The 17,388-nt window shown below is 27.4% G+C and overlaps 2 protein-coding genes across 5 annotated transcripts in view; one reads left to right on the top strand and one right to left on the bottom strand.

Moving 5' to 3' along the window:
• The window catches only part of LOC129967621 (vitamin K-dependent gamma-carboxylase-like), a 45,137-nt gene extending 36,986 nt beyond the window's left edge, over window positions 1-8,151 (top strand). For both annotated transcript variants that reach the window (XM_056081898.1, XM_056081899.1), the window contains exons 13-15: window positions 1,831-1,957; window positions 3,353-3,482; window positions 7,990-8,151. In XM_056081898.1, coding sequence (XP_055937873.1) covers window positions 1,831-1,957; window positions 3,353-3,482; window positions 7,990-8,086 — 354 coding nt within the window. In that variant the 3' untranslated portion in view covers window positions 8,087-8,151. The remainder of the gene's footprint in view (window positions 1-1,830; window positions 1,958-3,352; window positions 3,483-7,989) is intronic.
• Window positions 8,152-9,144: 993 nt separating this feature from the next.
• Window positions 9,145-17,388, bottom strand: part of LOC129967569 (dentin sialophosphoprotein-like) — a 29,420-nt gene continuing 21,176 nt past the window's right edge. For all 3 annotated transcript variants that reach the window (XM_056081895.1, XM_056081896.1, XM_056081894.1), the window contains 7 exons: window positions 17,267-17,318; window positions 15,294-15,452; window positions 15,088-15,209; window positions 13,426-13,526; window positions 12,574-12,664; window positions 10,800-10,846; window positions 9,145-9,451 (listed from right to left, as the gene is read on the bottom strand). In XM_056081895.1, the coding sequence (XP_055937870.1) occupies window positions 9,236-9,451; window positions 10,800-10,846; window positions 12,574-12,664; window positions 13,426-13,526; window positions 15,088-15,209; window positions 15,294-15,452; window positions 17,267-17,318 (788 nt within the window). In that variant the 3' untranslated portion in view covers window positions 9,145-9,235. The remainder of the gene's footprint in view (window positions 9,452-10,799; window positions 10,847-12,573; window positions 12,665-13,425; window positions 13,527-15,087; window positions 15,210-15,293; window positions 15,453-17,266; window positions 17,319-17,388) is intronic.

Raw genomic sequence — 17,388 nt, forward strand, 5'->3', positions numbered from 1 at the left:
ATTAATTAATTTGGTTCATTAATAATTAAGTAACAAATCAAGACACATCATTTTGTCTGAGATAAAGAACTGAAGCATCTAAGTTTCTGACTTACTAAAAAAATTTGTCAGAACTTATGCCAACCTACATATTTTCATACAAAGATTGATACATTTGGTGGGAAGCATACTTCCCACGGCCCTAGAAAGAATTAATGAATGAAATAGTAATTTGATCTTTACGTCAAAATTAAAGATATCATCCAAATAGTACACGATGCTCTACAATATTACTACGAATTTTTTTCGTATTGTACAATATTCAAAACATTGTAAAGATATCGTACAGTATCTTTGTGCTCATCTGGAAATGAAATTTTGAACAAAAAATCTGTCGAAAAAACAGAAATATTTTTTATTAAATTTGTTTGGGTCAATCCTATTGATTGTGAATCACTCCAAAGCTCAGTATTCTAAGCAAGACTTATGAAAAAAATTCTTTTTTAATACAGGATGCCTATAAATTATCCAACGAATAACAAAATGAAAAGGAAATGTAATTTTACAAGTATGAGGAAATTATTTATATTGATATAATCTTTAAGTCAAAGAATTTTATTTGTTCTCATTTTTTACAAATGACGTTAAAGAAATTTATGTTATTACAGAATCAAATTCTCACACCACTCGGTGATAGATTCGCTATTGTGGGTGTATGGTGATATAGTCAACAGACCTCAATAACAAATAACGACGTTTGTTAAAAGACACAGACGACAAATCACAGAGACGTACACAAGCAATGTGCAGCAGCACTTGGAACAAACAACAGCACATAAGTAATAATCAATAGTAAACAATCGCAACAGCACACAAAGCGGCAAGACAGGGCAGGAAGAGAAAGTTCAGCTGCCGATTCGCGTCTTTACAACTAGCTACTCATCAACATACGCCTCAATGCTACTTCAATATTTGTCTCCAAGACTCGTTGCAGGGCTCAATTCTCAATCCATTAATTATGTGAACTTCACTGGACTATTCAACTAATTCGTCACTACTGAACACCCGACTCGATTCACACACTCTCTCTCTCCAGATCAGTCGACCGGCCTTTTATAGCTTAACTAGAGCAGGGCACAGAAGTTTCTCGAAGAATCATCTTAATAGTCTCCATATCTTATTTGGTGTGCGTGGTTTCCTTGATGAAATAAACATTCCCAGATTTGTAGATGGGTAAAAATAACCGTTTTCCCATATTTTTCTGATAACTCAAACCTCGACTTCTGTTTCTGATGATACCTGAAGAATTAAGTTCATGAAAAGATCCAAGCAGAGGTTTGTAACATCGAAGAATTAAGAGTTCGAATCGACAGGAAAAAAAAAAAAAAACAGTACTGTAATTCTCCAAATGCTTAACAATATCTGAAAAGAAATCGAGAATACAATTGATACCCTACGAACAACCAATGGTAACCCTATTCAAGTGTATTAATATAAAATTTTTTGAATAGCTGAGGAAATAAAACAGTCTTTGTTTCCTCCCTGTTTCTTTCTCTGTATTATTAACGACAAATCTTAATCAGGTAAGTAATTTATAGACATTCTATATTATTTTTGAAACCAGACCATCCCATGCCAGAAAGCAATTAAAATTCTCAAGGTTTCTGACAATTCCCTCATTGATTTTCATAAAGCATAAATAACTAGAATTCTAGAATTATTGCTTTAATAGTGAATCATAAGGAAAGAAATTAAAAACCTCCAAGATTCTATATTTTGATATTGAAATTGGGTTACATTTTTTATTTGAAACTTTAAAAAAAAACGACAACTGTATATTTATTTTTACAGATCCCGTCTGGAATATATCATAGAGTTTCACCACTAAAGTACAGTCCAGCTTGCTATATGTACATATACTTCATAAACAAAACAGATCTTAAGCTGACTGATTCCGAGTGGCAAGGATCTTCGAAAGGTAATACAGAAAAGCTCGATTATTTGCAATTTCATTATAATATATTTAATAAAATTCAAGTAGATTAAAAGTACATTCTAAATATTTTTTCGTGTTTTTGGAATCATTTCCGTTATAATTTGAAAAAGTTTAAAAACTGATTCTAAAACATTTTCAGTTTTGGAAAAATTATAGCGGCAGATATATAAAGTAATTACAAACTGTAGGAAAAATTGAAAGTGGAATATCTTTTCGAATATTTTGACATATTCTTGAATTAAAAGTTTGAAATTTGTGATAAGATTTTTTCTGCAACAAATATTATCCCCAAATCAAATAAGTTTCGTTTTCTTAAAGATACATTCAGATTGTTGCGAGATCTGAAGTTGCTTTCTTTGAAAAGGATCCATGGAGTTTAGGTATTTATGATCGCCATATTAAATGTAAACTTAGCTTCTTAAAACTTTATTCATAATGAGGAATAAACTCGTTTAAGAAAATTGCGTTTCCATATCATTTTAACTAAAAAAAAATATTTATTTTAATCAATTCTGAAGAACACAGATTGAGCTTATGAAAATATCTCAGAGAAAAAGAATGAACACAAGCGAAGCAGGAAAAGTAAAAAAGTTCTATCTTACCGTCACATTTAATCTGACGTTTAAGTAAAATAATAATAATACAGTTAACAATGAAAAATTAGGCAAATAAAAATTATACAGTCAAACAAACAGTTAAGGAATTAAAAAAGAGTTTTCCAATTTTGTTGTTGCCGATCCGCTAATCTTTCACATTCTCAATAAATCTTTTTTTATACCAAATTTATTTACGGAGGATTAGATCTTAACTTTCGTCGAAAGATTCAATCTTGAGCTTTATAAATGATATGTAATTAATATCTCATTAAATTAAGGATTAATTATCTATTAATTATCACAGAATCGTTTTGCTCACACTCATGCTCACACTCACTATTTGTATAGAAGATTATATGAACAATTAGCATAATAAACGAGTATGGGTAATCCCCCCCCCCCCCCAAAGAAAACCTGTTGAAGCTGCGATGACCTGGTAGTAAAGTCTAGATTTCAAGAGTTGAATTTCATTCCCGGTTCAAAATACGAACACACACACACACACAAAAAAAAAATAATAATGTTTTGATTTTAATTAAACAAGAAAATAAGACGTTAAAGATCAAACGTCTTAATACAAATGAGGAATGAAGTTTCAGGAAGAAAATGCCAACTCAGGTGTTATCTATATTAATGATTACATCAAAATTATTCGTAGTTTCTAAAATAGTCTTTGCACTGTTTCAAAACGGGACATTGATATATATGAAAGAAATAAACCCAAACATTTGCATCAATTACTTCTCTTCCGATGATAAATATTTTCTTGTTGATTCTACAGCTCCTACATGCCCTGCTTCTTATCCGAATTTCCAAGTTGAGCCTAGAGATGCACTCTTGTCTTGCAAAGGAGTTTGTTGGGAAAGAATCAAGAAGGATTTTAAGAAAAAATTCCAAATATGGACTAGAAGGTAATTTTTCCATAAATTCAAATCTTCATATTTACAGTTATGAAACTACTACATATTCCATAAGCTAATACATAAAGAGATTAAAAAACAGATAATACTACATATCAAACCAGGTAAGTATCTTGAAGATTTGTCTGATCGGAGAAGAAAAGTATAAGCAGTGAAAGACTTATAACGTTCAGAGTGACGGAGCAAATGAAAAATACAAAAATAACAAAAAAGAAATAAATTTATATTTAGTAGGCTGTATTACAAGAAGTATTTATCTGGGAAAATGATGTTCATATTTCATCATTGCCTGCATGGGCCTTATTCAAGATGAAATCTTTATCTGTCTAGAAATAGGTCAAGCAGACATAGTTGTCAAAGTCAGCTATACATTATTGAAAAATTTCTAGCATTCTTTTGCCCAATTTAAAATTTCTAATAAGGCGATGAAAATAGATGCATAATCCACGGAAACTTGGAGATCCTGTACTACCTTTGGACGAGGGCCATCAACTACTGACTTAATTTTTAAGTATCTTTTTCCCCGGGTCAGTCTTCTTTTGCTGAAATATTTGCCCAAGATAAGAAACTCCCTTTCGGAAGCATTTAAGTTTCTTTGGGTTTAACTTAAGGTTAGCTTTTGAAATTCTCTGGAATATTTTGGAAATATCCTTTAAATGTTCGTCTTGAACTTGAAAGAAGTAAGATATTTGGATTTATAACATCATTGGCTGTTATCACCTGTCTCCAGATGTTGAGAACAAAAAATGTTTTATCAATAAATACAAAAGAGCGCACACACACAAAAACAAATTGAAATTTCAGTCAGTTAACAGTTACAAAGCAATTCTGCTGATGTGATTTAGTACATATTCGGGAGTTCCAGTGGCAAGAAGAGGTACAATAAGACGGGGCATTCCCGCAACACAGAATGGTGATAAAGAAGAGAGACTCAAAAAAAAAAAAAAAAAAAAAAAAGAAGAAGAAGAAGAAGAAGTCTCAACAGAATGTGGTCAAGTAGATATTGAAATGCTTCATCGCTTGAAGAGAAACTTGCAGATTGGACTTGTTTGCAATTATTTTACCCAAAATATTTTTGAAGGAGATATCTTGTTTATCTAACTGTAGAAAAGTCCACAATTTGTCTCTATAATATGTATACTTTTTGCACGAGAGAATTATGTGTTCAATATCATTAATGCTACTACATTCGTGACAAAGGGGATCATTATGGTGGTTAAAACGATTCAATGTCCTGGTGTTATAATTGTTTTGCTGATGAGTCTGACCAAGACAACATCTTCCCTCCGATTTTTGGACCAAGAAGACAGTGCATTAGTGCTAGGGTCTCTCTGTCTGCTAAGGTGATGAAATACTTACTGTTTCTATAATTATTGATTGTGATCTGATGTGTCGCTTTCTTGAAGTTTGAAATAATATTTTCAGGAGAGATCCATTCAATCCAAGGTGTATTTTCTGTAACTTCTTTGGCTAAGTGATCTGCAAGCTAGTTCCAAATTATATTCGAATGACCAGGTACCTACAGGAAGGATATTTTTTAGTTTAGTTTGGTTAAAGTTTCAACTTTGGATGCTATACGTTTAATAATTTTTGGTGACTGAAGAGAAATATTTTTCAACGATGTGAGAGTCAAACAATCTTTTCCATGAACAACGAAAACATCTAGTGCTTCAGTAATGGCTGAACTTTCTGCAGTTAAAATGGAATCGACAAGATGGACTCGAAATATGAATTGTTGGATAGAAGAAAAACCAGCAATTGAGGTGTGCTAGAGTGTTTTGGATGCACCAGTAGCAATGATAAATTAATCAGGAAAGAAATTCCGAATGCATTCATTAAAATACTCATTAATTTCAATCATAGGCGGATTTTTATTTTGAATTTAAAATCCGTAAGCAAAATTTCAAAGCGATTACAGTTAGTCGATAATTTTTCAGGCAATGTGATAATTTGGCTGTTAGAATCATTTAAATTATTGAGAATAAACGAAATGAATTTTTTGATTTTGGTAGTTAATTGAATTTCCCGATTATTATGGGAGTTAAAAGTGGAGAATGTAAACCATTGGCTATTTGCTTACTAAAAAACTGGGAAGCTAGTAACTTGATTGTTTCAGAAAGAATTTCCTGTGAAGCAATTTTCAGAACAACATTCGGGGTCCATTTTGGGAGGCCTAAGGAAATTCTCAAGGTTATAATTTGAATAGTGTTGCATGCTTTAAAATGAGTCCCGGAAAATCTATTGATTACTGTGCAATCGTAGTAAAAAATGCTATTATTTGTGATATTAATAATATCTTTAATTCTGAGGCCATGGTTTTTTGATGCGACTATTTATCTTTTTAAGTGCGTGATTTCTAAGACTTTTGAAGATTACTGAGTTTTGATTCTTTTTAGAAAAATGAATGCCAAGAAATTTAATCGTTTCATTCCATTCCATTTTAATGGGTGTCCCGCGTAAGAAGAGCGTGGATTACACTTTTTCGAATACATGAACAGAATCATAAGCACTTTTGATATCAAGATTCACACCAAAGAAGTTTTTTTTTTTCTTCTTTTTTTTTTGTTCGTGAGCGTCTGTGATTTTTGCCTGAATATCGTAAATTGCAGTTTGGTTATCTCTGAAGGATTTGAACCCATGTAAACTATTGTGCAGCTTGTTGTTACAAGTTAGGTAGTAAGTAATGCGTTGAGTGAGGATACCTTCAAAGACTTTGCAAAAAACTGAGGATAGGGCCGATAGAAAGAAACTTTGGTTTTGTCTTTGTTTAGTTTTGGAATCGGAATAATTAGTGCGTGTTTCCTTTGTTTGGGTATGTTGGCCGAATCAAATTGGTGTTGAAATAGTTTCAAGTGGATTGTTGTTGAAATTTTTGAACCAGATAGCTGGTATATTGTCAGCTCCAGGGTAAGAGTTTTTAGCTTTTATGGATTGTTCCCAAATTTCAAATTTGCTTTGAGGAAAGAATTTATTCCAGAGAGATCTAAAAGAATAGGTTCAATATTTGTATTTTGATTAGAAAAGGTCTTTGCAAAAAACTCACTTTGATGTGCTGGATCGCAAATACAGCGATTATTTTGTATTATAATGTTATTGTGTTTAATGTTCGGATTTGTGTGATTCGAATGTTTATTTAGAATTTTAAAAAAACATTTTGGATTACAAGAAATTCGCAAATGTTTCCCAATATTCTCTTTTCGCCTTTTTAACATGAAAACGAAACCTACTTGCAAATGTTTTGCTTTTTATCCAATATGTTTCAGAAATGTTTCTGATAGCTTTTTCCCGAAAGTACTTGTTGAGCTTTTCATAATTATGGCAAGAAAGATTCCACCAAGGAGGATAAGACATGCGACAACAGTTTAAATGAAGTATTTTGGGTTATTATCTTAGTTGCGTTCACCGAAATTCCTTCAATGGAACACTGGTTGACATTATTAGAAAATTCGTGTGTTTGTTGTGTGACACACGTCCAATTAATTGTTTTTAAGTTGCGACAGACATTTTCTAAAACCGACCAGGAAACAACTATCGGGTTGTGATCGCTATCGAAAGTTGAATCCATTACATAACAAGAGGTTTGATTATGAACGCAGTGGAAGCTTATTAAAAACAATTTCTGTAAGCAACTTGTTAAAAGATGTACAATTGACATTTAAAATTAAGCTTATTTATGTGGCTTATTCCGTAAGTCAACTATTTAATGGATCAACTCAAAGTTCCGTTTTCCTTTCTTCTATCTCAAGCCCAAGCCAACAAAAGTAATCTAATCACCTTCATTCAAACTCTCAAATACTTTGACAACTGTAATCTTTTGGTATTCAGAGGACGACAGTCTTTATTGTTATATATATAGCATATTGTTTGCATTCAAGTTAAGTCAAGATATTATGATGTTGTATAACAAAAAACACATTTGGTTTTTAAAAACTTTAGAATAATAAATGAAAATTTCAAAAAAAAATATCGTAATAAAGATGTAAATATTATCTGATTTACAAACTTTTTTTAAGGGATTGTCATTACCTGATTTTAAAATTACTGTTTCTTCACATTTGGTCCATATTATATATATATTCCCCTATCACCCTGCATAAGGAAGAATATATATGTATATAAAAGAAAGATTAGCTTCATATAATTCATTTTGCCCAAACAAGGTGTGCAATGTGAAATCACACTGGTTTTTTCAACCTTGTAATGTCTTTTTAGGTTCTAATAATAATGTAATTTTTTCAAAAGTCAAATGCATATACACTAAAAATTTACATAACAATGGTGTGTGCATGGTAAGATTTTGGCAAAAAATTTTGAAACAAATATATTTAAATAAATATTAAAATGATTTTAAAATAAAAATATATTTTAATATAAAATGCACTCTTTAAAAAATTGTTAAATATAAGGAAAAATTCATGAATAACTCATTTTTTTAAATGTATCAAATTTATATTTTGTTGCTGAATGATTTTTTTTTTCCCCTCTTCTTTTCTATTAGCATGGAATTAATTGGACGTGCTCTTTATAGTATACTCACAAGAAGACCAATGAGCATTGAAACAAATACAAGACAAGAATATGAAGAAGAAATTTAAATAATATCAATGTAGAATTGCAGAATATAAAAAGAAAAAAAATGTGAAAGCACAAAATGTACTGAGAATTCAAAAACATTAAATAAACATAATATGAAATTTTTAAAGAACTATTTCAACATAATGGAATCCCCTCCACCAAAAACTAAAAGTACAAACAATTATCATTAGTATTTCAATATATATATATATGTTTGATACAAATAATTATCATATGTTCAATATATATATATATATATATATATATATATATATATATATATATATATATAACCTATTGCATCCAGTTTCTTATAAGTTAAAAAAGAACTTATTAAGTTAAATATATCAAGTTGTTAAAGGAATTGATTTTCTTTGATTGTTTATTTCAAAAGACATCTTTCACATACATTTTTTTTTAAATCGACTTTTTGTTGTTTGTAGATTAGCAATCATACTTGTAAAATACGATGGAATTCGATACTTAGAGTGTTTCAGTAGCTTAATGTCTCATTACTCCACTTATTTTTCAAATAAAAAAATTATAAATCAATGGTATGCCATAAATATTTATTAATAAAAAAATTAACCTATTTCCTATAACCTCTCTGTTTCAAAGCAAATGGCAGTTAGGTGGCACATTTTAAAAATCAACTCACTTTTTTTATAAACAAATAAAATCAGATTTAAATCACTAGCAATTCACTAACTGCATTTTTGTGTTAACAAAACAGTGAAGGACAGTTGACTAAGATTTTAATAAGCAATTATTTTATACATAGTTATAGTTTTCTAAAGACTTAGTTACAACAAAAATAGAACATGCAATACTCCAAATTTTAAAACTGAAGCTTTAACAAACAGAAATTGATCCTAAGAAACACATTAGTTGTCATGAATATCACAGTGTTAAATACATTTGCAAATTATATGTTGATAAATCGATTTCTTAATAGAATTCAGAATAAAAGTATAACAAATTACATATGTATTGTATAAAAAAAAATACAAAAACAGACCTAAGGGTTAATTTTAAGCAATTTTATTTACAAAAATAAATTACAATAAAATATTTGTATTGAAGTTAAAATCTGTAGAACATACATAGTTCCATATTGAATATCAAATGATACGGATATGATAAAAGTTCATTGGTCAGTTCACACAAATTCAAATTTTATTAAATATGCTTCTGTTATTAATAACATTACTGATTCTTGTGCTTTTTACTTCTAATGTAGGAGTTGATGGAAGAGAAGCATTAGGCTGAGGAGATGAAAATACAAAGTTTTTTCTTGATACTGATCCTTCAGAACTACTAAACTCTTTTACGAATTTCATATTCTTCCCAATACTAGAATTTAGAAAAGAACCACGCCGTAGTGCCTTAAAAAAAAAAAAATTCTTATATAATATCTAATTATTTGAAAACCAAAATTTAATTCTATAAGTCATTTATGAGCATTTGAATGGACAAAAAAAAGCAATGGGCTCGTTTATAAATTTTCATCACCAATAGACAAATATTAATGCAGCAAGCATTCAATATTCATAATCAAATTTTCATTTTACAGTATTTAAAGAAAATTGTTAACAAAAAATAACAAATAGAATTTTCATTAAGTGAAGAATTTTCAAAATTAACATTTAAAAATTTGCCTTATTCTACATCTAAAGCCTCACTCTTTTTTTTTTTTTTTTTTTTTTTAAGTTGAATTGTGCATTTTTAAAAAAATCAATTTATAAATAATTCATAAAATATTTACTTTTAAACATATTTTTCATGCCATCAACCCTTGAAAGCAACTACAGAAGGCAGTTGAATAAAATATCAATGCACACACATGGAGCCCGTCATTGCTGATTTTCAGTTATGGTGAGTCACTTCGTTTGAAAAGGGCAATATTTATTAAAGACTAATTAGTAAAATTTATTATAATAAATCACAAATTTTCTCAGTTAAAATTTTTTAAAAATGCAATGCAGATATTTTATCTCTAACCTTTTCTTCTGCATGTAATATCACATGATAAATGGAAAAAGTGCCTGAAGATAATTAATAAGAGAAAAATCTTAAAATCAAGGAAAATAATTCTGGAATGCTACTTTTTAATCCTCCCCCCCCCCCAAAAGCTTAGATAAAAAGGAACAATCAAAGCCTACATTCCAAAAGAAAAGTGTTAAATCAAAAATATTCATTGTATGTTATTGTATTCAATGATGTTGACTAGCATTTGAAACAGTTCCATATCAAGTTACATTATATCAATAAAACTCAAAAAAGTATGCAAGTCCAAAATATGTTGGATGTTGAATAATTTGGAGAATAACTGGAATAACCAAGATTATTGCTCTATGAATTTGTAAAAAAAGATTTTACCCTTTTTATGTATACTTAATAACATCTTAATAAAGGGTATGAATTAAAAAAAGGAGGGGGGAATACTTATCATAAGTATAATTTTTAATTTCCTTAAATGTTAGAGCATTTTTTCATATAACTATTAAAACATTTAGTTTTTGTAGATATTTATGAATTATTTATATTTCATACTGAATTCTAGAAAACCACGCATTAGGAGGCTGCCACTTAATATGTTAAATGAAAGTAATAAATTTCGGTCAAGGAGAACTTAAGAGCACATTACAATTATTCAACGTGAATACAAATCTCAAAACAAAAACTATAACAAAATAAATATTTTAGACAGCATTATAATATAAAACTACTTACAGGACTTGCAGAAATACTGGAATTTGATCCATTACTGTAGCGAGTAACTATATAGAAATATATATAAATTATTAAAATATGAATACAAATTATTATTTTATAAATAAAAGTAGTATTTATCATACCTTAAGTTTTTATAAGTAAAAAAAACTGAAATTAAAATCATTTCTTCAAAATGGAAAATTTAAGTGAGTTTTAATTAAAAGATTAAATGCACCAATTTAAAAATAAGCTTCCAAGACAAATTATATATTTAATAGCATACAAATAGCCTTCTTTTATGAAATATAAGTTTACTACCAGAAAAATGCAGAGTGCAAAAACATTTACCAGGCAAGGCAAAGTTTTAAAATATCCCTGCCTTTTTGGTCACAAATTCCAAACTCAGACATTTGTGCCTTATTTGGCTGTCATATTAATTTAATTAGAAATTATGAAAGCCATCAATATCCGTCACTACTCACATACATTATATGCATTACATTACAAATCAAATCATAAAATAAATATTGTATGTTTAGAATCATATGCATAAAAAGACAACAAAAAAAACTAATATATGTAAGCTATTAAAATACTCAATTTTAATTTCATGAATTTGGCTTAAATGTAAAATTATGAATTTATAGGGGGTAATTTTAACAGCTAACACTCAACAAACTGTTATCTGCATTTTGCGGACAATCAACTGGTTTCTAATTATCTTTTGCAGCTTCATTCATTAATTATGTGAAGGTTGATTTTAGCACAGCTGTAAAAGCACTTAATTAAGCAGTTTGAGAAGTACAGACAATAGTTTGTTCATATTTGAAAGTTGCCATTGGATAATATGAAATAAGAGAGAATTCTATGCCTTGCATGTTAGTGTTTTAGAACTATAGATGTTTAAATAGGCTGATTTATTGGTGTTCTCATAACATTTATGATCATATAACTAATTTTTATTCATGAAATAAAAATTTCAAAACTCTGAATATAAACTTCAAACTAAAAAACGTTCAATGGTAAACATCATATTTTATTTCCATATTTTATATACTGTACTGTACTGGGTCAATAAAGGAGGGGGTCAATGAACTGAGGCCTGCAATCTTTTATTATACTATATTTATACATTAAACCAGATCTGAGATATTGTTTACAAAATAACGTTTAAACAGAACAAGTACACCTCCTAATTATATTTATCATGAAAACAATTACTTTTTCTTTCCTTACACTAAAATTAATGTTATAAAGCCTTTACACTAAAATTAATGTTATAAAGCCTTTTTTGTATAAATTTGCCATAAAATTTTAAAACACAGTTAATATTCGTTATACTTTATAATAATAAAAAAAAAGAATTGTGATAGATATACCGATATGAAAAAAAACAAGTATTTCTATAATTCTTTGCTGGCTTTAAATATTTCACATATTATATTTGTACAGATATTTTATTGATTTAATTGGAAATTAGACTTGTAATTTCATCAGAAAGTAAAAGGTAAAGATCAAAAAGATGAAACGAATAATTTCACTCTTATCTTTATTCAAATGCAATTAACTAAAGAAGGTGATACTTTCAATTAAAAGTTCAAAGATTAACAAACAATCCAAAGATTAATATTCGTACAACTAAAAATTTACAATCATTCATGTAAATTATATGTAACTAAATTATAACAATATTTTAAGTTAGTAAAGCAGGTAATGACTAAAATTGATATGCAGAAACTAATTAATTTAAATTTGAAAACTTTATCATCTAAAATCTTAAAAATTTGCATACCAGAAACCTTTCCTATAATGTCTACTTTTAAACCAATACTTTTGGGAGTTTGAATTTCTTCTTCATTATCATCATCAGGTAAATTTGATTTCTAAAAAGAAATGAATTTATTTATATACATGCATACTATACTGATTTAATTTATTTTACATCATATTATAAAAGCATGCTTTCATTTATTAATATTGTATAAACAAATTTAGTCAGATTATATCAGTTAAAATTTATTCATCAGATTTTCACAATACGAAAGTCGTTTCAACAATTAATATAAGATATTACAAAAGAACATTTATTTCCCTCACTGTAAATTGGAAAAAATATATATGCATATATATTGCTGATCTTAAAAAATTTAATTTCGATTTGCTACTCGATGCATAGAGAATGAAATGCAAAAGGTATGCATTCAGATTGTTTGGATGATATGCTGATTTCAAATTAATTTTGACCATTGATAATTAAATAGTTTGTCATTTTATTCACTACTATAAATAAACACAATATACTTATATAAAATCTGGAAATTAATTTTTAAAACAGAAATAGCCCATACAATACATAACTTGCAAAAGTAATTTGTAAAAAAATTTTTAACTTTCATAGTTGAGAATTAATGATTCCAATTTCACAAATGCTTGCAATATAACAATGCTTACAGATTAAACACAGATCTACACTTTTGTTAAATATTCCTTGCACTAATATAATTTGACTCTTAGTTTTATCATTCATTTCTTTGAATATTTTTAGAATAAGAAACACATCCTCATAATCATACCAAGACATTTATCTAAATATCTGAAAGCATCTTAAACAACATTCAACTATAAAATAAGAAATAGTAATTACATTTTTTTCCTGTTGCCACTTCAAGTAATCTGTAGGAAGACTTTCAACTTCCTCTTCTTCTGAATCCGATTTTGTTTCCGTGAATTCATTATCATCCATTCCTTTAAAAAATTAAATAAGTTTTAACTAAACATTTTAAATAAATTTTATCAAAATGAAACCCATAAAATGAAAATAAATTCAAACATTATATTCTTTTAAAAAATCAGAAAAATGTCTATAAATCTGATAAAAGTTGGAATGTACAGCTTATAAAATATTTCCATAAAATACATCTTCTAATTATAATATGTACTTAAAAAAAAGTGTTTGGTATAGTATAACTGGAATATAAGTAATATGAATTTCAATATTCATGAATAATTTAATTTCACATTATAAAACTATACTATAACTATAAAACTATCTATACTATAAAAATAAGTAGGTGCAATGTGTTTGTAAGTGCTCTGCAATACAAACTGTTTGGCCTAGGCTACCAAATTTGGCACACACACATACATATATTTTGAAAGTTAGAAATATATGCATCCTGAAGCAATTTTTTTAATTATTAAAAAAATTAAACAAAATCTTGATATTTTTCATCAATAACTTTCAGAAATATTATCTCATAAAAGCGATTTTCGTCCCATAAAAGCGATTTTCGTCCCATAAAAGCGATCTTCGTCCCATAAAAGCGATCTTAAAATTAAAATAATTACCTCTTTGAAAATATCAACTTAGCTGTTATCCAATTTTAATAAATATCCAAAAATATTTTTATGTACAATTAACAATACTTTTCATTGTTGCAATGAAACGTAAAGCATTATCATTCTTTATATAAATATTTAATTGCATGTTCCTTTTTTATTGATAAAAACTAATGTAATATTGTGATAAAATGCATTTTTTCTTTTTTATTACATCAGGTTTTTTATATACTTTCATTGAAATGAAAACTATAAGTATATTAGGAAACATATCCAATAAGTTCCAGGATCATGACTTCAATCTTAAAATTCCTTTTATCAGCATATCTTAATTCGGCAGACATGTGGTTAGATATAAAATGCTTCACGCCATTTTAATGTTGAAATCAAATTCATGCTTTGCATATGAATAAGTGAAGTTGGTGCCAACCATGTGCAATTAGATGTCAGAACTCGTAGACAATTACTTGATCCTTTAGGAATGTGTATAAATATAATTAACAGATAGTTCAAAATAACTAAAACACATAAGTTAAACTTATTATAATCTGAAGTGACCATTTTGTTAAGTGAACCAAGAATATCAAATTCTATACAAGAGATTCAAATGAAATTAAACAAAATGAATATCTTCTTTGCAGACAAGCTGTTTGTCAACAGCAGGTAGTCAAAAATAAACTGTGGAACTCTAGTATCTTGAATCAAATTGAAATAAACATAATACATAAATGCTGATTTGTAGAACTATACGCAATTATAGATGAGTATTAATGTTATCTACAGATAAGGATGTGCAATTTTAATTTCTGCCTATATATATATATAAAAAAAAGTAAAACTTTTAAAAAGACTAATTAATAATGGTGCATAAGTTCAATCTGCTTATTCAATACATTATCTTCTGATTTTTTAAAAAAATTATTAAATAAAGGATATAGGAAAACGTAATAGGTAACAACAAAATTACCAATATTATTCCATATAAATCTCCTTTTTCTTTGGCCATTTTCATTGTATAATTCTCCTTCGGGAAGAAAGTCATTTTTTAATTGTCGAATAATTTGATCATCCTCATCTTGTTGTCGTTTGCTATAAAACACAAGAAATTATTTTAAATAAAAAATAAACTTTATTTTACAAATTTCAATTCAAAAAAAGGTTAAAATAACTTACAAATGTATAGTTCCAACTTCTTTCCTTAATTTTTCTTCACTAGCTACAATTTCATCTGTAATCATTTCATCATCCATGTATTCGTCAATATCATCTTCATTCTCATCTGAACTACCTTCTTCTCCAGAAAGCTCAGCTTCATTTTCAAAAAAATTGTTTCTGTAAAAGATATGATGAAAATCATAAATAATATAATAGAATTTTTTAAATTGTTCCTTGGAATTGAATAAATTTGATGATAATTATTTTTAAATTGAATACATATATTTGATAATTCAAAATCATTTCCATTGTTCAAAAAAAAAAGTCCTCATCTAAGAGAATTGTATGCTTAAATATCACAGATATAAAATATTTTAATTACCTTTATAATTAAAACCACTTTTATTATTTATTTTATTACTATTATTTTATTACAAAATTTGATGAAAATAACTGATATTCATTCAGGAAAAAGTATTCATTTTTTCCAAAACAATTCCATTATTCCTTTTTTCAAAAAAAGCATTTAAGTCAATTAAAAATTCTGCTCCAATTTATAATTCTTCCCATCCTAAATACCTACTATTTTGGTAATTAATAATAGGTATTTAGGCGTGAATAATTCGTCCCTGCTTAATTTGTTTGGCCTATAGAAATCTCCTTACACTTAGGAAAGTTTCAAAACTTTAATGTAATAACTTAAATGTACAAAATAATAAAATGACTGTGTTTGAATAAAAATACTATATTCCAATTTTATACAGTATTATTTTTTATTAACATTGCATAGTAATACAGTGATTCTTTTTGTGATGCTTTCATTTTGATAAGATAATTTCTCAACATAAGTTAGATTTAATTTGCACATAATTAAATGAACTGACAGTCAAAGCTTCCTTTCTGTAAATATAATGTTAGTATTCTACAGTTTAAGAATTATAAAGTATAATTATTTTTGCCTTAAAAAAAACACTGAATAGACAAAGTTTCTATGATATTAACTGTAAAGTTATAATATGCATCATATCAATTAGGTTACGCAGATTGAAAAGTACTGAAATAACAGCTACTCTTATAGATATATTTTTATTGAGAAGTCAGGCAACAAGACTTCTAAGTTGAATTGCATTACTATATTGAAAACAAAAGGAATCATATGAAAAAAATTATGTGTTTTATGCCAGCTATCATTCAAAGGTATTTTATAGTTAGTGAATGCAACTTTATGTATTAATATTTATTGCTTATTAGAATAAATGGTGAGGAAATATAAATGCTTTCCCTGTCTTATTTTCAAAAATTATAGAGGAAATTAGGACATGCAAATTTGTTTTTTATCATATCATCTCAATAAAAATTGCTAATTTGAATGTTTTAAATTAGAATAAATTGGTGATCATAATTTTTCTCTAGTCCCTTATATTTCTTATATTATTATTACCTTGTTTTTAAAATTATTTAATGCTTATTTATTAATTATAAATTAATTATTAAAACTATTGGAGTTAAAAATAGTTATTTCTGCATTCAGTTTAAATGTAATCATTATCTTTTACTGTGCCAGTCCAGAATAAGTCTTTACTAACCCATATTTTGGGACAAACAACATTTTTTATGTGATCTAATATTAGCCTTGAATTATCTAAGTTCCATTATGCATACAACTCAAAAAAATATATACCTAAAAATACAAAAGTTAATAAATAAACCAAATTAAAGGAAACACTGCAAACAGAGAAAAATTAATAATGATTAAAAATACAAATTTACTATTCACAGGCTGAAAGCAGGACACAAAGTTATTTAATTTCAAATATTAGAGTGAAAATAAATAAGACTACAATAAATGCTTAAAGGAATCTAAATAAGTTTCATCTAATTACTGTAAAATGTTTCAAATTAAGAAGAAAATTATTTTAGTACAAATATTTCATAAGATTCAGTCAAGTAGTTTAAGAATAATAAGCTAAAATAAAAAGAATAAACCTTACATTTCAAATTTCTTATCAGAGTCTTTATCGTCAGCCTTTTTTACATGTGATTCTATAAAATAAAAATTTGTGAAAAACTTAAATTTCCATCTCAAGAATGCATTAAAAAAAGAGAAATGTAA

The sequence above is a fragment of the Argiope bruennichi genome, chromosome 1 (genome assembly GCF_947563725.1).
Source record: "Argiope bruennichi chromosome 1, qqArgBrue1.1, whole genome shotgun sequence".
Lineage (NCBI taxonomy): Eukaryota > Metazoa > Arthropoda > Arachnida > Araneae > Araneidae > Argiope > Argiope bruennichi.